Source organism: Salmo salar, chromosome ssa19, assembly GCF_905237065.1.
Source record: "Salmo salar chromosome ssa19, Ssal_v3.1, whole genome shotgun sequence".
Classification (NCBI taxonomy): Eukaryota; Metazoa; Chordata; class Actinopteri; order Salmoniformes; family Salmonidae; genus Salmo; species Salmo salar.
Genome location: NC_059460.1, coordinates 7636466 through 7649346, shown reverse-complemented (window position 1 = coordinate 7649346; position 12881 = coordinate 7636466). Strand labels below are relative to the sequence as shown.

General features: G+C 41.8%; 1 protein-coding gene across 1 annotated transcript in view; it reads left to right on the top strand.

Annotated features, from left to right (window-relative positions):
* Positions 1 to 12482, top strand: part of LOC106578369 (RPE-retinal G protein-coupled receptor) — a 36345-nt gene extending 23863 nt beyond the window's left edge. Inside the window, exons 6-7 of the mRNA XM_014157088.2 lie at positions 10182 to 10295; positions 12241 to 12482. Coding sequence (XP_014012563.1) covers positions 10182 to 10295; positions 12241 to 12384 — 258 coding nt within the window. The 3' untranslated portion in view covers positions 12385 to 12482. The remainder of the gene's footprint in view (positions 1 to 10181; positions 10296 to 12240) is intronic.
* Positions 12483 to 12881: the final 399 nt, after the last annotated feature.

Below are 12881 nucleotides of genomic sequence, written 5' to 3'. Positions count from 1 at the left end.
GTTTAGTTAATGATTTTTCCCAATGCTTTTAGTTTTTGATATGTGACTCACCACCTGGATTTGGTCTTATGTAGCAACGTTTGAATTTCAGTTTTTTTTTTACATCGGATAAAAGTAGAGACTCAGAGCTACAAAGTGATATATCATACACTGCATTTGAGGAAACAATGGGAAAGTAATTCTGCTTTGAAAGTGGATCAACTTGTAAACTCACTTTTGAGAACTGTCTTTCAATGTTTTGGTACTGCTATTGGAGAGCCCTTTGTCTACACCCATTCAGCATTGTTCACACCCTCTTAAGCCTTAGCCCACCCATCTCTTTAAGGGTTGATCCGAGCGTTCTGTACTAACTTGCCAGTTTCTCTTAAATGTCTGGAAGTGAGAGAGAGAGAACAGCTCACTGAACATTACTCACCCTAGCAGAGCTGGTTAGGCTGTTATGTTATCCAGAGCGTTGGTGACTTCAACTGTGCAGTCAGATTGTCCGTTTGTAAATGCAGAGCGTTTCGCGTTCAAGGCACACACTGGACGCTCAGGCCAATAAGTAGGGTTGAGCCGAAAGCTCTGACCCCACGATGAGAGTCAAGCACCCAAGCTAACTGGCTAACATTGGCTAGCTACTTCCAGACACATAATGAGAGAACACCCCACTCTGACCATTTTACTCACCCTAGCAGAGCTGGTTAGGCTGTTTTCATGTTATTCATAGCATTGGTGACTTTAACAGTGCTGCTGGCAACAATTGAATTACGCTTTGTTTGCCGACGTTTAGTGACACCGAACATATTCAACGGGTGTTCAGCGTTCAAAAATTAATCAGTTATTCTGCACTCTGGCACACTAAGATTAGTTTTTGTTAAGAAGTGTAGCTAGATAGCTAGCTAGGTAAACAATGAATCCCAACGCATGACAATGTTAGTTAGCGAGTCAACCAGCTAACATTAGCTAACTAGCAGTACACTTGAAATAAATACTTTGTCAAAATTAGAAACGTGTAATATCTGAAAATGTAGCAAGCTACATTATCTTATCCGTGGTCTGAAATCGGAGTAGATAGCCAGAGCCAATTTACCAGCTAGTACATCTAACAGTTGCAGTGACATTGTACTGAAATAGATACTTGCATGGTGGAGTCTTTGTTTATAAGACATGTAGCTAGCTAGCTAAACAATGGACCATAATCACAACTCATGATGTTACTACCCTGCATGAATTTGCAGGTAGATAACCAACCAATTCTATGGCTATAACTTGTCAAGCAAATGTGTCTGAGATACAAAGATCATACACATAACGTTAGCTAGCGACCCAGCCAGATGACATTAACTAGCTAACAGAACACTTGAAATTAAACCACTCTCTGTCAAAATTAGAAATGTGTAATATCGGAATGTAGTTAGCTAGACTATCTTACTCGTATACATCATGGTTGGATGCGTCTCCTGTCTGATGCCATGCATGGTTGCCCTTAGTTTGAAGATGTAATCCAGACTGGTGCTTTCTCCATCTCCTTAGCTATCATACTCGAATTCCACTGATTTTCAAAACTCGGTCCTCCAGACACATAACATTAGCTCGGTCCTCCCTACACATAACATTAGCTAGTGAGCCAGCCAGCTAACGTTAGCTAGCTAACAGTACGCATTAACTTGACATTAGGTTTATGCAGTTTTACTACGTGATACATTTAAAAAAAACTTGTTAGACATGATTACCTAGACATACTGACCAGCTCCAATAGACAGGTGCGTGCTACATGGCAGACCAATCCAAACTCATCTCTCAGCATGTCCAGCCCACTTATCTCAGCCAATCATGACTAGCGGGAAGGTTGCTTACTTTTTCTGTGGCAAAACCAACTAGGCTCGTAATTTAACCAGGTTACTGAAAAAGTAATTGCCCCCTTACACTCAATAACTGGCATAAAAGTTTGATATTAAGGCACATGAAAGTTCACATGTTCGAGAAGGCATTTCTGCCCAAAAAAAACGCATTGAAAAAAACATTTTTTTACCTTCAAACTGCTCTCCTGCGAAGTCATTACTTGCAACATATGCCTAGTTTCCTGAATCGGGTCACTAATTTAGGACTAACTTATTCCTTGCCACCCATTCTGAAACTAACTGCATCGCTTTGTTAAGTGTAGCAGTCATTTCAATCACTGTATTACCTCCCGAGTGGCGCAGCGGTCTAAGGCACTGCATCTCAGTGCTAGTGGTGTCTTAACTTCTCTAGGGTAGGGGGCAGTATTTTGACGTCCGGATGAAAGGCGTGCCCAAATTAAACTGCCTGCTACTCAAACTCAGAAGGTAGGATATGCATATTATTAGTAGATTTGGATAGGAAACACTCTGAAGCTTCTAAAACTGTTTGAATGATGTCTGTGAGTATAACAGAACTCATATGGCAGGCAAAACCCTGAGAAAAATCCAACCAGGAAGTTGAAAATCTGAGGCTTGAAGTTTTTTTAATTGATTCCCTATTCAAACTACAGTGACTTAGGGGTCATTCTGCAGTTCCTAAGGCTTCCACTAGATGTCAACAGTCTTTAGAACATTGTTACAGGCTTCTACTGTGACCTGGAAGGGAATGACAGTCATTTCAACCAGGTGTCTGGCTGAGTGCCATTAAATCATTCATGCGTGTGGCCGTCAGCATGAGGTGCTTTCTTTTTCCTTTCTGAAGACAAGGATTTGTCCGGTTGGAATATTATCGAAGATGTATGATAAAAACATCCTAAAGATTGACATGTTTGACATGTGTCTAAAAACTGTAGTATAACTTTTTGGACTTTTCGTCTCAACAAAATGCGCTAGCATGGCGCATTTGGATAACTCGACTGAACGGGCGAACAAAACAGAGGTATTTGGACATAAATATGGAGTTTAGGGAACAAAACAAACATTTCTTGTGGAAGTGGGAGTCCTGGGAGTGCATTCCGACGAAGATCAGCAAAGGTAAGTGAAGATTTATAATACTGTTTCTGACTTTTTTTTACTCCAGAACTTGGCGGGTAACTGTATAGCTTGCTTTGATGGCTGAGCTCTGTACTCAGAATATTGAAAAATGTGCTTTCGCCGTAAAGCTATTTTGAAATCTGACACAGCGGTTGCATTAAGGAGAAGTGTATCTATAATTCTTTCAATAACTGTTGTAAAGTTTATCAACGTTTATGATGAGTATTTTTGTCAATTGATGTGCTCATTCACCGGAAATTTTGGAGTCTATACATTTTCTGAACATCACGCGCCAATGTAAAATGGGGTTTTTGGATATAAATATGAACTTGATCGAGCAAAACCTACATGTATTGTGTAACATGAAGTCCTATGAGTGCCATCTGATGAAGATCATCAAAGGTTAGTGATTCATTTTAGCTGTATTTCTGGTTTTTGTGACACCTCTCCTTGCTTGGAAAATGGATGTGTGACTTTTCTTGTTTACATGCTGTCCTAACACAATCTAATATTATGCTTTCGCCGTAAAGCCTTTTTGAAATCGGACAATGTGGTTCGATTAATCAGAATCTTATCTTAAAAATGGGATATAATAGCAGTATGTTTGAGAAATTTGAATTATGAGATTTTTGTCGTTTTTGAATTTGGCGCCCTGCTATTTCACTGGCTGTTGAATAGTGTGTCCCACAGGTGGGACGGTCACGTCCCACATACCCCAGAGAGGTTTTAACAGACCCTGGTTTGATTCCAGGCTGTATCACAACCGGCCATGATTAGGAGTTCCATAGGGCGGCACACAATTGGCCCGATGTCGTTAGGGTTTGGCCGGGGTAGGCTGTCATTGTAAATAAGAATTTATTTAGTTAATTAACCTCTTGAGCGTCTCGTCCCGCAAGCGGGATCAACATCCAGCGAAGAACTCCTAGCGACATTAGCATAACGAAATTTAATATATATTTTTTTCAAATATAGGCCTGTCTCATATCGTTTTATAGATACACCTCTCCTGAATCGACCCACGTCGTCCGATTTCAAAAAGGTTTTACAGGAAAAGCAAAACATTAGATTATGTTAGAGGAGTACATGGTAAAAGTAGCAACATAGCAATTTTCCGACCAACCACATGCATCACAAATAACCAAAAAACAGCTAAATGCAGCACTAACCTTTTACAAACTTCATCAGATGACACACCTAGGACATCATGTTACACAATGCATGCATTCTTTTGTTCAATAAAGTTCATATTTATATATAAAAACAGCAGTTTACATCGGCACCTGACGTTGACTAACTATTTTCCCTCAAATGCATCCCGGGAAACAGTGCTACAATTTACTAAATTACTATTCGAAAACATTTTTAAAATGTAATATTGTCATTCTAAGATTTATAGATGAATATCTCTTGAAAGCACCTGTCATACCAGATTTAAAAATAACTTTACTGGGTAATCACACTTTGCGATAAAAGGGGATGCGATACTCAGAAAATTAGCTGGTAAACCAAGCTCGGCGCCATCTTAGAACAATCGCATATCACATCTAATCTTGTATACTATTGTCAATAATCCCTTACCTTTAGTTGTCTTCATCAGAAAGCACTTCCAGGTGCTGCATACATTTTTTAGTCATTTGGCAGACGCTCTTATCCAGAGCAACTTACAGTAGTGAATGCATACATTTCATACAATTTCATTTTTTTTTTTCTGTGCTGGCCCCCCGTGGGAATCGAACCCACAACCCTGGCGTTGCAAACACCATGCTCTACCAACTGAGCTACAGGGAAGGCATACTGGACCCTATTCCAACTAAACTACTGAAAGAGCTGCTTCCTGTGCTTGGCCCTCCTATGTTGAACATAATAAACGGCTCTCTATCCACCGGATGTGTACCAAGCTCACTAAAAGTGGCAGTAATAAAGCCTCTCTTGAAAAAGCCGAATCTTGATCCAGAAATTATAAAAAACTATCGGCCTATATCGAATCTTCCATTCCTCTCCAAAATTTTTTTAGAAAAAGCTGTTGCACAGCAACTCACTGCCTTCCTGAAGACAAACAATGTATACGAAACGCTTCAGTCTGGTTTTAGACCCCATCATAGCACTGAGACTGCACTTGTGAAGGTGGTAAATGACCTTTTAATGACGTCAGACCGAGGCTCTGCATCTGTCCTCGTGCTCCTAGATCTTAGTGCCGCTTTTGATACCATCGATCACCACATTCTTTTGGAGAGATTGGAAACCCAAATTGGTCTACATGGACAAGTTCTGGCCTGGTTTAGATCTTATCTGTCGGAAAGATATCAGTTTGTCTCTGTGAATGGTTTGTCCTCTGACAAATCAATTGTAAATTTCGGTGTTCCTCAAGGTTCCGTTTTAGGACCACTATTGTTTTCACTATATATTTTACCTCTTGGGGATGTCATTCGAAAACATAATGTTGAATTTCACTGCTATGCGGACGACACACAGCTGTACATTTCAATGAAACATGGTGAAGCCCCAAAATTGCCCTCGCTAGAAGCCTGTGTTTCAGACATAAAGAAGTGGATGGCTGCAAACTTTCTACTTTTAAACTCGGACAAAACAGAGATGCTTGTTCTAGGTCCCAAGAAACAAAGAGATCTTCTGTTGAATCTGACAATTAATCTGGATGGTCGTACAGTCGTCTCAAATAAAACTGTGAAGGACCTCGGCGTTACTCTGGACCCTGATCTCTCTTTTGAAGAACATATCAAGACTGTTTCAAGGACAGCTTTTTTCCATCTACGTAACATTGCAAAAATCAGAAACTTTCTGTCCAAAAATGACGCAGAAAAATTAATCCATGCTTTTGTTACTTCTAGGCTGGACTACTGCAATGCTCTACTTTCCGGCTACCCGGATAAAGCACTAAACAAACTTCAGTTAGTGCTAAATACGGCTGCTAGAATCCTGACTAGAACCAAAAAATGTGTTCATATTACTCCAGTGCTAGCCTCCCTACACTGCCTTCCTGTTAAGGCAAGGGCTGATTTCAAGGTTTTACTGCTAACCTACAAAGCATTACATGGGCTTGCTCCTACCTATCTTTCCAATTTGGTCCTGCCGTACATACCTACACGTACGCTACGGTCACAAGACGCAGGCCTCCTAATTGTCCCTAGAATTTCTAAGCAAACGGCTGGAGGTAGGGCTTTCTCCTATAGAGCTCCATTTTTATGGAATGGTCTGCCTACCAATGTGAGAGACGCAGACTCAGTCTCAACCTTTAAGTCTTTACTGAAGACTTATCTCTTCAGTAGGTCCTATGATTAAGTATAGTCTGGCCCAGGAGTGTGAAGGTGAACGGAAAGGCTGGAGCAACGAACCGCCCTTGCTGTCTCTGCCTTGCCGGTTCCCCTCTTTCCACTGGGATTCTCTGCCTCTAACCCTTTTACAGGGGCTGAGTCACTGGCTTACTGGTGTTCTTCCATGCCGTCCATGGGAGGGGTGCGTCACTTGAGTGGGTTGAGTCACTGACGTAGTCTTCCTGTCTGGGTTGGCGCCCCCCTTGGGTTGTGCCATGGCGGAGATCGTTGTGGGCTATACTCGGCCTTGTCTTAGGACGGTAAATTGGTGGTTGGAGACATCCCTCTAGTGGTGTGGGGGCTGTGCTTTGGCAAAGTGGGTGGGGTTATATCCTGCCTGTTTGGCCCTGTCCGGGGGTATCATCGGATGGGGCCACAGTGTCTTCTGATCCCTCCTGTCTCAGCCTCCAGTATTTATGCTGCAGTAGTTTATGTGTCGGGGGGCTAGGGTCAGTCTGTTACATCTGGAGTATTTCTCTTGTCTTATCCGGTGTCCTGTGTGAATTTAAATATGCTCTCTCTAATTCTCTCTTTTTCTCTTTCTGTCTTTCTCTCGGAGGACCTGAGCCCTAGGACCATGCCTCAGGACTACCTGGTATGATGACTCCTTGCTGTCCCCAGTCCACCTGGCCGTGCTGCTGCTCCAGTTTCAACTGTTCTGCCTGCGGCTAAGGAAGCCTGACCTGTTCACCGGATGTGCTTGTTGCACCCTCGACAACTACTATGATTATTATTATTTGACCATGCTGGTCATTTATGAACATTTTAACATCTTGACCATGTTCTGTTATAATATCCACCCTGCACAGCCAGAAGAGGACTGGCCACCCCTCATAGCCTGGTTCCTCTCTAGGTTTCTTCCTAGGTTTTTGGCCTTTCTAGGGAGTTTTTCCTAGGGAGTTTTTCCTAGCCACCGTGCTTCTTTCACATGCATTGCTTGCTGTTTGGGGTTTTAGGCTGGGTTTCTGTACAGCACTTTGAGATATCAGCTGATGTACGAAGGGCTATATAAATAAATTTGATTTGATATGATTTGAAGGCTGTATCCAAATGCTCCGTCGGGCGCAGGACAGCAATTTCGAAAAATAACAGAACTCCTCTATGCACTCGATATGTCCGATTTTAAAATAGCTTTTTGGTGAAAGCACATTTTGCAATATTCTAAGTACATAGCCCAGCCATCACAGGCTAGCTATTTAGACACCCGGCAAGTTTAGCCTTCACCAAAATCAGATTTACTATAACAAAAATGTTATTACCTTTGTTGTCTTCGTCAGAATGCACTCCCAGGACTTCTACTTCAATAAAAAATGTTGGTTTGGTCCCAAATAATCCATTGTTATATCCAAATAGCGGCGTTTTGTTCGTGCGTTCAAGACACTATCCCAAGTGTAAATCAGGGTCGCGAGCATGGCGCAATTCGTGACAAAAAAATTCTAAATATTCCATTACCGTACTTCGAAGCATGTCAACCGCTGTTTAAAATCAATTTTTATGCAATTTATCTCGTAAAAAAAGCGCTAATATTCCGACCGGGAATCTCCTTTTCGGTAAACAGAGGAAAAAACACAAAGACGGGGGAGGCCAGTGCACGCGCCTAAGCCCACAGTCCCTTGATCGGCCACTTGAGAAAGGCGATAATGTGTTTCAGCCTGGGGCTGGAATGACGACATTCAGCTTTTTCCCGGGCTCTGAGAGCCTATTGGAGCCGTGGGAAGTGTCACGTTACCGCAGAGATCCTTTTTAATGGAATGAGATGTCAAAGAAAGACAATAAATGGTCAGACAGGCCACTTCCTGTAAAGGAATCTCTCAGGTTTTGACCTGCCATTTGAGTTCTGTTATACTCACAGACACCATTCAAACAGTTTTAGAAACTTTGGAGTGTTTTCTATCCAAAGCCAATAATTATATGCATATTCTAGTTACTGGGCAGGAGTAGTAACCAGATTAAATCGGGTACGTTTTTTATCCAGCCGTGTCAATACTGCCCCCTAGCCCTAACAGGTTAACGAGAGTCTTGTCTTTAAATAGCTGCAAAATAGTCATATGTTTGAGAAATTGAAGTAATAGGATTTTTCAGGTATTTGAAAATCGCGCCACTGGATTACACTGGCTGTTGCGTAGGTGGGACGAATTTGTCCCGCCTAGCCCAGAGAGGTTAGAAAGTAAGGGGCCTAGACAGCTTCCCTGGGGAATTCCACCTGGATTATGTTGGAGAGGCTTCCATTAAAGAACACCCTCTGTCAACATGCCCAATCCCTATAGTGCCAATGTTAATCTATTTAGTTTTTTTGCCCTGTAACGTGTAGAGCATCAAGGCCCCCGGGAGAAGGGATTAGGTGAGTTGGTTTGAAATGCAACCACTGTGCCGTAAAGGAAGCCACTGTACTGTTAAATAAACACAGTAGACTACACTACTATACATACGTCCCGCGGGACTGGAGCGACTGAATCAGGTTGCCTCTTCCTCTATATGTTGCATAAGCCATTTACTCATGGTGCTGTAGCTAGGTCTAAGACCGCGCTAGTCGGAGCATAAAGGTGACTATGCTGCAGGAAAGCGTGAGCTTTTCTCACTAAGGCAGCACTGTTACTGTTATGTAACCTTCAAATAGCATCACTCACACAGACATGCTCTCTCTGTGTCTCTCTCTCACACACACACACACACATCCAATACCTGAAATCCACGCATCACCTCATCATTATTTTTGAAAAACAAAGCCCCCTCTCCGCTCAGACGCCCCTGACAAACAGTGTTGGGTTTCTACTAGAAATGTCTACAAAACTGTAAACTATGTTATTAACATTCCTTTATGGATACGAAGGCTGTACACATGGCAATCCAGTCTTTGTGTCATGTGTACTCAAAAAGAACACATACACAAACAAACCTGTTACCCAAGTATATTGCAGTATGAATATGAAACTTGGGATTACTCAATGGTCAGTGAACAACGTTTCCCTGTGTACCTGTTTTGGTGCATGATGTCTTTGTTTACGAGCTGAACTCGGAATGTAGTTCATCATGAAATTATGGTAAGCTAGATATTGTGTTTCTATCCCAGCCGTTATCCCATGCTTGTGACCAGACCATCACATGCATGTAAGCCCCATGATCCGAGATTGTTTTTTTTCTTTTTTTGTTCTCTTCATGGCTGAACAGTAACAATTCCTTCTTTCTCTCCCTCACCATCTCTCTGCTCTCTCTTTCTCCCTTTGCATGTTTTGGAATGTTTTTTTATTCTGTACAGGCTGTCTTCTTTTCATTCTGTCTGTTAGGTTAGTATTGTGGAGTAACTACAATGTTGTTGATCCAACCTGTATCTTTGTAGCGACTGGGTGTATTGATACACCATACAAAGTGTAATTAACTTCACCATGATCAAAGGGATATTCAATGTCTGCTTTTTTTTAACCCAACCATCAATAGGTGCCCTTTGTGAGGCATTGGAAAACCTCACTGGTTTTTGTAGTTGAATCTGTGTTTGAAATTCACTGCTCCACTGAGGGAACTTACAGATAAATCTATGTGTGTGGTACAGAGATGAAGTAGTCATAAAACATTATGTTAACACTATTGCACACAGAGAGTCCATGCAATTTATTATGTTACTTGTTAAGCAAATTTTTACTCATGAACTTATTTAGGCTTGCTATAACAAAGTGGTTGAATACGTATTGATTAAAGACTTTTCAACTTTTCATTTTAAATACATTTGTAAACATTTCCCCTTTGATATTATGGGGTATTGTGTGTAGGCCAGTGACAAAAAAAATCAATTTAATCCATTTTAAATTCAGGCTGTAACACAACAAAATGTTGAAAAAGTCAAGGGGTGTGAATACTTTCTGAAGGCACTGTAAGTAATATACTGTCAATCTCTCTACAGTTTAACACTGCCACTCCCCTGAAGACATTTTTGTTCAGCTGGGGACCATATGGAGTCCTGGCCTTCTACGCTGCTGTTGAGAATGCCAACTTGGTCTCTCCCAAAATTAGGATGGTAAGGACAACACACACACATACGCGTGCGCACACGCACTGCATCTAATCTGACAGTAAACTTCATATAGATTTCTCAAGGTCATATGACTTTGTGTATGCCGACGGTCTTTTACTCCATTTACCAAATATACTAACTCCCTACAGCAAATGCAATACTCAGGGTTTGTGTAATATAGTAGTTATTAATCGCACTGCTTGATTATATACAGTGCATTCAGAAATTATTCAGACCCCTTGACACATTGTCACGTTAGTCTTATTTAACTTATTTTTCCCCCCTCAATCTACACACAATTCCCCATAATGACAAAGCAAAAATAGGTTTTTAGAAATGTTTGCAAATGTATTAAAAATTTAACTGAAATATCACATTTACATAAGTATTCAGACCCTTTACTCAGTACTTAGTTGAAGCACCTTTGGCAGCGATTACAGCCCGAGTCTTCTTGGGTATGAAGCTACAAGCTTGGCACACCTGTATTTGGGGAGTTTCTCCCATTCTTCTCTGCAGGTTGGATGGGGAGCATCACTGCACAGCTATTTAAGTCTCTCCAGAGATGTTTGATCGGGTTCAAGTCAGGGCTCTGGCTGGGCCACTCAAGGACATTCAGAGACTTGTTCCGAAGCCACTCCTGTGTTGTCTTGGCTGTGTGTTTAGGGTTGTTGTCCTGTTGGAAGGTGAAACGTTGCCCCAGTCTGAGGTCCTGAGCGCTCTGGAGTAGGTTTTCATCAAGGATCTCTCTGTACATTGCTCTGTTAATCTTTCCCTCAATCCTGACTAGTCTCCCAGTCCATGCCGCTGAAAAACATTCCCACCGCACCGTAGGGATGGTGCCAGGTTTCCTCCAGATGTGACGCTTAGGATTCAGGCCAAAGAGTTCAATCTTGGATTCATCAGACTAGAAAATCTTGTTTCTCATGGTCTGAGCATTTTTAGGTGCCTTTTGGCAAACTCCAAGTGGGCTATCATGTGCCTTTTACTGAGGAGTGGCTTCCGTCCATAAAATTATGCAGAGATGGTTGTCCTTCTGGAAGGTTCTCCCATCTCCAAAGAAGAACTCTGGATCTCTGTCAGTGACCATTGGGTTCTTGGTCACCTCCCTGACCAAGGCCCTTTTCCCCTGATTGCTCTAGGAAGAGTCTTGGTGGTTCCAAACTTCTTCCATTTAAGAATGATGGAGGCCACTGTGTTCTTGGGGACCTTCACTGCTGGAGAAATGTTTTGGTACCGTTCCTTAGATTTGTGCTTCGACACAATCCTGTCTCGGCGATCTCCAGACAATTCCTTCAACCTCATGGCTTGGTTTTTGCTCTGACATGCACTGCCATCTGTGGTACCTTATATAGACAGGTGTGTGCCTTTCCAAATCATGTCCAATCAATTGAATTTACCACAGGTGGACTCCAATCGAGTTATAGAAGGATAATCAGTGGAAACAGGATGCACCTGAGCTCAATTTCGAGTCTCATAGCAAAGGGTCTAAATACTTATGTAAATAAGGTGTTTCTGTTTTTGATTTGTAATAAATGTTCAAACAATTAAAAAACCTGTTTTCGCATTGTGATTGAGGTACTGTGTGTAGATTAATGAGGATTTGTTAAATGTTTTATTCGTTTTAGAATAAAGCTGTAACGTAACAAAATGTGGAAAAATTCAAGGGGTCTGAATACTTTCCAAATGCACTGTAACTCATGGTCCTTTGGTTCCCAAAGCAATGTGCATTTAACACATACTTGTATAGTGTATTGCCCATTCAGGAATCAAACTCACAACTCTGGTGTGCCAAATGTCATTCTCCAACCAAATGAGTCATTCAACCCTCTATGTATATCTGTATTTTAACAAACTTGTTGTACAGTTCTTTGACACAAATGTACATTTTTTTTCTTCTTGAGCTTGTACTGAGACATTGCAATTGTTCTGTTTGGTCTTCTGTTTGCAGTTGGCTCCTATTCTGGCAAAGACCTCTCCCACCTTCAACGTTTTCGTGTACGCCCTGGGCAATGAGAACTACAGAGGAGGCATCTGGCAGTTCCTCACTGGGGAAAAGACTGAAGTGCCTCAAATTGAGAACAAGTTCAAATAAACTAAGCATGTGATAATCACACACAAACTGTCCTCTTGGTTTTACAAAAGGTACGAATGTTGTTGTAGATTCATTAAAGTCACTGGACCTGGACTTCAGTGTGTGTGTGTGTGTGTGTCAGGTATGGGTAAATGGTTATAAAGGAGTTGGGTGCAGGAGAGCAGATATGGTGTAGCCAACGGAGCCTTTTATTTTGGCGAACCAAAAACACAAGGCAAAGTGAACACGAAGTAACAATACGGGTTAACATAACCCAGCGCAACAGACTAACATGCGCAATACATGAAACAGAATAAACAATACCACACAAAGGCATGAGGGAAACAGAGGGTTAAATGCACAACACAGAATGAGGGAAATGAGAACCAGGTGTGTGGGAAAACAAGACAAGACAAATTAAAAATGGATCGGCGATGGCTAGAAAACCTGCGACGCCGACCGCCAAGCACTGCCCGAACAAGGAGAGGCATCGACTTCGGCAGAAGTCGTGACAGTGT